At 46.3% G+C, this 10,208-nt stretch overlaps 1 protein-coding gene and 1 pseudogene across 2 annotated transcripts; both read right to left on the reverse strand.

The window, feature by feature from the left end:
* Positions 1-404: 404 nt before the first annotated feature.
* Positions 405-4,436, reverse strand: LOC136459123 (receptor-like serine/threonine-protein kinase SD1-8). Of its 2 annotated transcripts, XM_066459026.1 has the most exons (7): positions 2,917-4,436; positions 2,417-2,838; positions 2,114-2,324; positions 1,777-2,014; positions 1,524-1,674; positions 634-935; positions 405-524 (listed from the first exon to the last, which is right to left on the reverse strand). In XM_066459026.1, the coding sequence occupies exons 1-7, from the start codon at positions 4,229-4,231 to the stop codon at positions 494-496; spliced, it is 2,670 nt and encodes an 889-aa protein (XP_066315123.1). In that variant the 5' UTR covers positions 4,232-4,436; the 3' UTR covers positions 405-493. The 2 variants fall into 2 exon arrangements, with proteins under 2 accessions (XP_066315123.1, XP_066315124.1); XM_066459027.1 differs by lacking the exons at positions 405-524; positions 634-935 and having other exon boundaries at positions 1,545-1,685.
* A 666-nt stretch (positions 4,437-5,102) lies between these two features.
* Positions 5,103-9,859, reverse strand: LOC136459124 (G-type lectin S-receptor-like serine/threonine-protein kinase B120; annotated as a pseudogene).
* Positions 9,860-10,208: the final 349 nt, after the last annotated feature.

Genomic DNA, 10,208 nt, shown 5'->3' on the forward strand with positions numbered 1-10,208 from the left:
GAATGTTTGATCTCTAAAAATTTTATAAGTAATCCATTTTAAATTTAAAAAAAATATAAAACTACTTCGAATTTTCATCTAAAAATGTTATCTACCCGCTGCTAATTTATTTAGGGTTATTTGGATTTTATTTATTTTAAATAAATAATAAGCATAACTACAAGCAATATAAGCAACACAAATAAAAGCAAACCAGTTTCAAATATATAGATCATAAATAGGTACACAAACTTTAAAAAAAAATAGGTACACAACATTTTTAGAAAAATTATATTAGTTTTATATTTTTATAATTTAAAATAAATTAATTATAGTTTTAAGATATCAAACTAGATATTAATTATATTTTAGAAAATATTAAACAACCTACGAAACCGGTCAAAGGATCAAATTTGTCCAGTTTCAAAAAAAGATGGGCCCCATAACAAGTCACAATAAATTGAATGCAGGAGCTTCTCAATGCAATTTGTACTCTTTACAAACTGTGCAAACTTTACAGGGAAGAGTGGCCAGTGGACGTGGACCTGAAACAGACAGACAGACAAAAACGAAGATACGTTTATGCACAATTGCAACCTTCACAAGTTCGCATTACGAAACACTAGAAATGTGGACAGTTCCAATGCAAGCTACCTCGCCTCTAATCTGGTGACGGTCACGTAGTTGGCGGTAGCGCTCCGGGTCCGAGACGACTCCGTGTCCGACGACGTGCTCATCCCTGGGTTCACCCCGGGCTCGTTGGGCTCGGGGAGCACGGCGTTGTCGCTGGCCAGCATCGTGACCACCGACGACATGAGCGGCCGGTTCCTCGGCTGCGCTTCGACGCACAGGAGCGCCACCTGAATGCACCGCAGCACCCTGCTGTGGTGGAAGCTGGCGCCCAATGCCTCGTCCAGTAACTCCATGCTCCGCCCTTCTCTCCACAGCATCCATGCCTGGAAGATCCATCACCGACGACAGTCGACATGAACATGCATGGTTAAATTCAGAATTTCTTTGGAAGAATTGCTTGTGATAAAGTGTTGCTAGCTGTGAAGGATGGAATACGGTCTTGGACCAATGGAAAATTTCCTAGCCGTGAAGGATGGAACGACATGGACTCTGTGGTCCAGTGGTGGCGTACGGTTGGGGCGTCTAACAGCTTCTCCATGTAAAGCAGTAAGATCGATGACGCTTCTTGTCACATGGGAGCTTTGGAGAGAGCAAAATGCAAGGATTTTCGAGCATCAGTACAAATCGCGGACAGTGTTGATTGCAAAGATCAAGGAAGAGGCTCGACTATGGCGTAGTGCGGGAGCCAAGCGATTACGAGAAATTTTGCCATTTGATTAGGCCGTTTTGCCTCTTCTGTCTTGAGGGCCTAAATCCCTCATTTGAGCCTATCGGTTGTTTTTTATGTTGTTTGTTTGGACATTTCACTTGTACTTTGACAGTTTCCTCTTCTCTATCAATATATTTGCCAGGCATAATCCTGCCAGCAATTTTTGAAAAAAAAAAGTGTTGCTAGCTGCTACTGTACTTACATATCCTAGGAGGTTGACATCGAGGTCGGGTTCGTAGGAGCCTCGGTTCCTCCTGCCGGCGATGATCTCCAGCACCAGCACGCCGAAGCTGAATACATCGGATTTTATCGAGATTTGGCCGTCCATGGCGTATTCTGGAGCCATGTAGCCACTGAAAACCGTCTCAGGAGCCAAGGGGGTTAAGGTCAGTTTTATACGACTGAATACAATGCGACTGGCACGAGGGTTAGTTAGCAAATGGACGGACACTCACTATGTTCCGACGACCTTACGGGTGTACGCAGTGGTCTGGTCACCTCCAAACATTCTTGCGATGCCAAAATCCGAGATTTTGGGGACCATGTTCCTGTCCAGCAACACGTTGCTAGCCTTCAGATCCCTGTGGATGATCCTGAACCTTGAGTCCTCGTGTAGATACTGTAGACCCCGTGCAATCCCCAGAATGATCTCGAACCGTTTCTGCCATCTCAGCAGCCTGCGCTTTGCTTCGTCTGCATAAGTAATGCATGGAGTAATGTCATCAATTAACTAATCACCTCATACGAATTCAATTCAAGGTGCTCTGCTCATGCATGTAGAACTGGACCGACCAAATATAAATGTGTCCAAGCTCTGGTTGTGCATGTACTCGTACACAAGCATCCTCTCGTCGCTCTCGATGCAACAGCCGAGCAGCCTCACAAGGTTTCTGTGCTGCAGCTTTGCAATCAGTTTCACCTCGTTCATGAACTCCCTCACCCCCTGAGTTGATCCCTGGCTCAACCTCTTCACAGCTACTTGCTGTCCATCCTCAAGAACTCCCTGCCATTGGAATTGATTCGTCGCAGGTCAGTTAGTAATTACAGAGATCAACCAGCAAGCTAAATTACTAGGTAAATTGTGTGTTTTTGTACCATATAAACAGGGCCAAATCCACCTGCACCAATCCTTTTGTGCTCCGCGAAGTTGTCCGTGGCGGCCAGAGTCACCTCCAGCTCAAACAATGGAAGGTCAACATCTTTGTCGGAGTAGTATCTCGTTTCCTCCGAGACATCAAGAAGCTGTTTGTGATCCCGTACTGGGCTCAACGAAGGCTGGCTCCTGATCCTGGACGGAGGTGGGCTCAACGAAGGCTGGCTCCTGACCCTGTACGGAAGCGCAAAATCTGCAGTACTCGGAGGCAAGGACGACGCCATGTCCTCACCTTCACCTTTCCTGCTTGTCTTCTTCATCCAGAAACAACAGCATCCAACCGCTGCTAGCAGAAAAAGTACACCGGAAATAGTCGCGACAATGATGATGATCAGCTTGCTCTTGTGTGAACGCTGATGGTTATCTGTAATCAAGAACAAGAGGTGTGGTCAAGCCTCAAGATGGAAAATTTCGTGCGAGATTTTAAACTCGAAGTCGGAACCTGCTGCTGCAGCCTTGAGGGCGTCGATGTCCGACTGCGCGAGCCGTATGTACACGTCCTGCACGACGATCGGGTACTGCCGCATGTCCAGCAGGTCGACGGTCCAGATGACGCACCCGACGCCGATCCCGCCGCTGTTGTTCGCGGCGGCGTACGCCCCGCAGCTGCAGTTGCCGAGGCACGCCTGCCTGCACTGGTCCAGCGTCATGCCGGCGTACACCGTGGCGTCCGTGGCCTGCGGCAGCTTCATCCGGTTGACGACCCAGAACCCGTCGCCGTCCCCGCCGTCGCAGCTCAGGTTCGTGCTCCTGACACAGCCGGCTGACCACTCCCTCTGGCTCCACTGGTCGGGCGACCGCGGCACGAACCCCGGCAGGCAGCTGCACGGCGGGGAGCGGTCGGTGTCGCAGTACCCGAACGGCCCGCACTTGGCGTAGTAGTCGCACTGGTCGGTCGGGTAGTACCAGAAGCTGTTCCACGCGCCGTTGTTGAGCGAGAACCGCTTCAGCTGAGTCGCCGCGCCGTCCACGACGAGCCGCGACAGCAGAGACGGCTCGCGGATGAAGTAGCTGTAGTACGTCTCGTCGGGGCTGTACACCAACTTGAAGGTGAAGTCATGCGCCTTGAGGTACGGCACGCCGGTGAGTATGTCGCCGTTCCACGGCCCGCTCGTGTACACCCTCGTGGCGCCCCGGAGGAGGAAGAACTGCGGCAGGCCGCCGATGACCAGCTTGAACGTGACGTCGCCCGGCGACGGGTCGGACGGGCTGCGCCACGCCGTGATGTTCCGGGTGATGTCGGCCCTGGTGTCCACCCCGAGCTTCATGCCCGGGAGCAGCGTGTCCGTCGGGTAGTCGAAGCTCTGCCACGCCACGCTCGGCCCGGAGCCGCTGCCGTCGGCGCTGAGCACCAGGTTGCCGGTGTCCAGGAGCTGCGCGGCGGTGACGTTCGCGACGGTGGGCACCGCGGAGGACCACACGGTTTCGTTATTGCCGTCGAGGATGACAAGCCGGCCGCCGTCGGAGAGCTGGAGAGCGGCCGGGGAGTTGACCACCGGGTCCTTGCGGTTGGCGACCCACACGACGGTCGTCGGGCCCGGGATGCTGGCGTACCAGATCCCGAGGTACGTCCTGCCGTCGGCGCCGGCCGGGCTGAAGAAGCCCAGCGCGTAGATGCCGCCGGCCGAGACCAGCGTCTGGTTGCCGGTGAGGGACGTGTTCCGGTAAATGGTGTCGGTGGATGTCGACGGGGTGAATGAACTGGCGGCGGCGGCGAGCAAGAGGAGGAGGAGGAGGGAGAGCGTGCGTGCCCTCATGATCCTTCCCCTCGGGCTCGGCCGAACTGGGCGCGCGCCGAAAACCAGCCGTTGACTTCTCCTCTCACCACATGGCCTTATGCCTTGCGAAACCGCCGGCACGGTCGGCCGGTCGGGTGGTGGTGGTGGTGGTGGCTGTCACTCGTGCCAACAACAATGGGCAGCAGGAAATGCCCGCCCGCGGCGGTGTGAGAGTGCGAGGCTGTTCGCGCATTTGTTACGCCCACAGGGCCACGTCGTCGCGGGCTGCATATACATGGAGCAGCGGCCGCAAATAAAGCTGAGTCAACGACTCGACGTTGGCGCTCCGGGAGAGCTAGCTGTTGCCTGCCGGCTGCCGATCAGTCGCTGAATTCGATGCATGCCGCCAGCGATCCCGGCGCGCGCCGCCGGGCTTGCACAGTTGCAAGCACAAGGCTCGGTGGAAGCTCGGCTCTTGCGGTTAATCCTGTTCCCAACTGCAAACAAAGAGCCGTTGCAATCAATAGCTAATGCGGCTCTTGTTTGCGGTTGGGAACCATGCTCAGATGCTCTCGGTTCCCATCTTCCAACTGGATGCAAGTGCAACTAGGCATACCATATATTTTCACTTGACCACATAAAGATAATATATAAGAATACGAGTATACGGCACGGCAAACCTGAAGAGAAATGGACTTTTGGGTGTTTGGATCTCCCTCGGTTCGTAGCTGGATGCAAGCTGTTAACTTGCCCGACAGCCCTGTTACTCTGAATAGCTAAATGCACGGTCTTATCTATACCATCGTCATGTTGTAAATTGAAATATGCACCATAAGTCAAAGTCAAACAGGAACTCATCAAATCTCACCAATCACCATCGTTGTCATGCAACGGACAAAGATTGTTTGGGCAACTTGCACACATTAGAACGCTTATTTTTTACAACTGTCTGCCACAAATCAAACACCCTTAGGCCTTAGCTCGCCAAACCAATCAAAAGTCAAAATGAATGAGCCATGCATATGAACATGCCGCTACTGACATTGTCCCCATCATCTAGAGAGAGAGAGAAAGCAATCCCGGCCTGTTCGGCTGCTATTAAAGCCGGCTGATAAACCGGCTGAAGCTGTTTTGTCGCGAGAGAAAAATACCGTAGATTCTAGCTGATAAGCCGGCTGATAAGTTCAAGCGAACAGGCCCACGTTGAATTTTGTCCGAACAGACTAAAAGCAAGCATATAGTTCCCTTTGGCACCAGCTGATATCAGAAAGTCATAATGCCAGGTTGGCATCAGCAACAACCATATACGTCCATATGTTCCTCTAAGGACTCTATGTAACGATCCTTATATATCATTAGCCTGGATGAGAATATGTGATGAACAGGTTAAAACTTTGTAAGACGTGCTAAATTTCAGGTTCCCGCAATAGAACAGCAGCAATTTGAATTAGTACTATCTTCCGTCAAGGATGGTAACTGAAAGACCATTCAGGGAGCATGTTTCTTCAGCGATATCAGTTTCATTTGGGACCAACATGGAGACGAAACCAGGTTGCTTTGGGTCCGGTAAGATGGCACTTCCATTGGTAATCATTGAAATGACTTCAGTCATGGAGGGTCGATCCGCAGCTTGCTCCTGAACATACAACTAGCTGACATGAATGCATCTTAGCGCTACATTCTCAGGACATCTACTGTGTAATGGTTTATCAATGAGCTCATGGCATCTGCCTTCGTTCCATAGTTTCCATGCCTGCAGAGTTCAGTTCCAGCAACCAAGTTAGAAGTGCTACACTTCCCAAATAATTCCAGTTGTATAAGAATTTCTGTTATCTTTATAACTTATGCTTACGTAACCAAGGAGGCTAACAGAGTTGCCATGTCTTCGAGATCCAGCATTTCTCATTCCACTGATAATCTCCAGAAGCAAGACTCCATAGCTAAATACATCGGACTTGGTGGAGAAATTGCCTGCCATAGCATACTCAGGAGCCATGTAGCCACTGGAAGAATAGCAGTCACTTAAAATCAATATCCATTTTTCAATCTAGTCAACATTAGCTTCATAGATCAAATGCAAAGCACAAAGTAAGCAAGAACTTACTATGTTCCGACAACTCTTTTCGTATTAGCTTGTGTTCCTTTGGGATCAAATATTCTCGCCATCCCAAAGTCGGAGATCTTAGGGTTCATAGCAGTGTCCAACAAAATGTTGCTTGCTTTCAGGTCCCTATGAATAATTCTAAGTCGAGAATGCTTGTGGAGATAAATAAGACCCTGTGCAACCCCTTCAATTATGTTCATCCGCATTTCCCAGTCTAGCAAAGCTCTTCTTGATTTTTCTTGACAAGGGGAAAAAATAGACTCACTGGTTCAAGAAAGCAGCTGAGAGAAAATTGGAAGCAATAGGAATAAGAAACGAAAATCAAACATACCAAATAAGAAGAAATCCAAGCTTTTGTTCGGCATGTACTCATACACTAATAACATCTCTTCTTCTTCAATGCAACAACCTAACAGCTGGACTAAATTTCTGTGCTGAAGCTTAGCAATAAGCAGGACTTCATTCTTACACTCAGGTAACCCTTGCCCTGAATTTGCTGCTAGTCTCTTAACAGCAATCTCCCGCCCATCTGGTAAGTGGCCCTATAGAATGGTTTTCAATGTAGATAGAAATCAGATAGTATTGCTGCACACAAAATGTGACTAATCGTCTTGAACTCCTTGGAATGTCAAATGGTGTGCTCCACAATAAATAAACTGAAAGTGAATGCAGAAGTAAAGGACAATAAATAGACTAATTGTTTAACATAGGAATGAATAATGATACAATTAGTCTAGATGCCAAACAAAGTCAAGATCCATTGTTTAACATAGGTATGAACATATATAGTAGTGTACTTATGTAGGTAAATTTGAAAAATGAAAACAGCGCCTTCATCTCCATGTCATGACATATATCCCTCATGTCTAATATCCTCTCTTTAGTTTACCTTTTCCATGTAAATTATTTGAATTATATGGCAACAACAAGATAGGGGTATAGTCCTGTTCTTCTGGAGCATTTGGAAGGAAAGGAATGATCTGATTTTCAATGGAATTCAACCCAGAACGCAAAAATGCAAGCACAACTTCAGGAAGGAACTTCACCACTAAATGTGGAGGATCAAGAAGAAATCTGAACCATCTTTTGTATCATGGATGCAGAACACTTTTCATTAGTTCTTCTTCTCTTTATTTTATTCACCTCCTTTTTTTGTTTCTTGAACTTTCTCTTGGTTGTAGCTTCTTGTATTTGCTTTTATTCTTTTTAATATATTTCAGTAGGGCTCCTGCCCCTCCTGGTTCCTCAAAAAAAAAAAAAAAAAAGTGGCAAAGCCATTGCCATCCTTTCAGGAAAAAAAAGATAGGGTACAGCCATAGATATGTAACCACATGCTTCCGTACCAGCATTCTTATCTAGTTTGTGAAATGCTGACAAGTATGTGAAGCAGAGGGATTGAAGAACATATGGTACCTTGTACACAGGGCCAAACCCCCCTTCTCCAAGCATGTTTTCTGTTGAAAATTTGTCTGTAGCATTTCTTATTTGTGAAAAGGAAAACGTCGCAAAATAAGAGCTTGTCTCCTCACCCTCCCAGAGTTTGATAGCATCTGAAGTCATTACGGAGTGATGACCATCCTGTTTTCCTTTCCCTGATTCATACACAGACTTATTGTCATGTTTTCAACCACACTGCATATAAAAGGTTGGAATTTTGTTTAGCTATCAAAGAGTTCTCATGGCTTTCTAATAGTTACCTTTATTTTTTGATCTCCTGATCCAAATAAACAAGATTACACAAAAAATAAGAAATCCAACTGAAGGAAGTACACCAGCTATCCAAAGTAATTTGTGACCTGAATAAGAAGAAAGAGAGTTTGCCACTTGACTTCATGGTTCATAATACACTTTCCTTTGTGAAAACTTTATCTTTTGGAGAAACAGTTCGTACTTCATAGTACTTTCCAAAACAGGGATTGATTACTTCTCTTTCAAGTAGCTATACTGTCCAAAATATCACTAATTTATCTTAGAATATATTACCAATTGTTAAAAGCTTTAATACCACATAAAAGGTATGCGAAATATGAATCTACTGGTACAATTTTTACACACTAAACATGCATATAATTTGACTACTTGTTGGCCAAACTTCTGGTTGGACCATTTCAAATCCTAATGATAACCCCTACATAAAGAACAGGAGGGAGTACTTCCTTACGGTACACATTTCATACCTGAACTATTGGTTGATTCTAACTCTGATGCAGCAACACGAAGATATAGAGTTCCTACTCCACTCCCATTATATCCGTCCTGCATATTTGTTAGATTGCCATACCATAGGCTGCAACCATCCAATACAGAATATGCAGTACAGGAGCAATTTGTCATGCATTCCAATTGGCATTTGCTCTCTCCGATAGCAGAAAGTTTAACTCTGGAGTCAGGGAGTCGCATACTAGACATATTAATAAACCTATCCCCATTACACTGCAGTTGGATTTGCCTCGTGCAAACTTTCCGGGTATTTCCTGTTGTCTTGTGCGAAGCCTTTTGGACAACGACAGGGGGATGACATACTGTTGTTGCATATACCAAAAACACCACATAAGTTAGACACCTCGCAGCTAGCAGGCTGTCGCCATAAGAGAGTCCATGACTCAGTTCCACGACTAAATTGGGCAATGTTCAACGAACCATCCGGATCCAACACAATCTTTGTCATTGTGTCTCTAGGATTGGGAGTGTATGTGCATGTAAGATTGCCACATTGAAATGAAACAGGGGTGATAGGAATATATGTTAGCTCTGGAATCAGAGATTTCATAGAAGCGTTCCAGGGTCCAAAGGTCCAATAATTATTACCTTTCCACAAGATAATGAGTTGAAGCGCATTAGTTATGTCAAGTCCAAAAGAATAATCCCCCACTGCTGGGTCATCATAGCTCTTCCATGAGGTCAGTTTACTACCAAGTGTAATGTTCATTTCAGGGAGCCATGTATCTGTAGGAAAGTCAAAGCTCTGCCATATGATCTTATCTTGGTTCGTGATGCTCCTTAGGACAAAGTTGCCGCTATCCAGTATTGCAGCCTCCACATCTTGCACTCCTCTCCCATAAGCCACTGTGAATGAGTTGCCCCTCCCATCTAAAACAATCAGATTACTATTGTTATCAAACTTAAGTATGCCAGAAGTATCTTGTAATGGATTGTTCCTATTGGCAAGCAATCCATACAACTCTTCTTTCTGAAACATCGTTGTGTCATATACCAACATATCGCTTGCTCAAAGCTCCAGGGCTAAAGAAACCGAGCACAAAATTTTTGCTCATGGACACTAGTGTCTGCCCATCTGAAATCGACTGGTTCTGAAAGATGATGTCTGTTCTTGCCGTGGGAGCTGACAAACATTTTGCTGCTAATACAGATAGAATCAGCAAATCAACAAGCATGCAGTTCCTCCAGAAGCTTATTTTCCCAAACATGGCTATCTGCTTAACTCCGATTATCAAACTAGGCTAATCAAAACAAAGTAGTAAGAGAGAGATATACTGACATAATCATGAGGAAAGGGCATAAGCATTTCTCCAGACCTCTCTGAATTCTTCCAAACAAGTGAAATGTTTCCTGCAATCACTGTGTTGGGGGTGGGGAAGCGATTGTGTGGTGGGGAGTGCCATGGGGGGAAATTGTTCGTGCAGATATCTCCAACATCATGAACATTCAGAGTTACCAGTTTTGAAAGTTCCATGATAGAACTATGAAGCCAATTTTCTAGTCGTCGGTCAACACTGGCGTACTAAGCTCTATGCACTGATTGGCAACCAGGTCTTCCACTTGAGAAGGATATTTTGACAGGGAACTGACTATCTCTCGACTCTTGCAATCATGCTCCACATTTTCCATCTGTTAGGACTCTGACCTAATAATAATCAACCCTATAAACGATTCAAGAAAAAAAAAGTGTAG

This window comes from Miscanthus floridulus, chromosome 6 (assembly GCF_019320115.1).
Source record: "Miscanthus floridulus cultivar M001 chromosome 6, ASM1932011v1, whole genome shotgun sequence".
In the NCBI taxonomy this organism is placed as follows: domain Eukaryota; kingdom Viridiplantae; phylum Streptophyta; class Magnoliopsida; order Poales; family Poaceae; genus Miscanthus; species Miscanthus floridulus.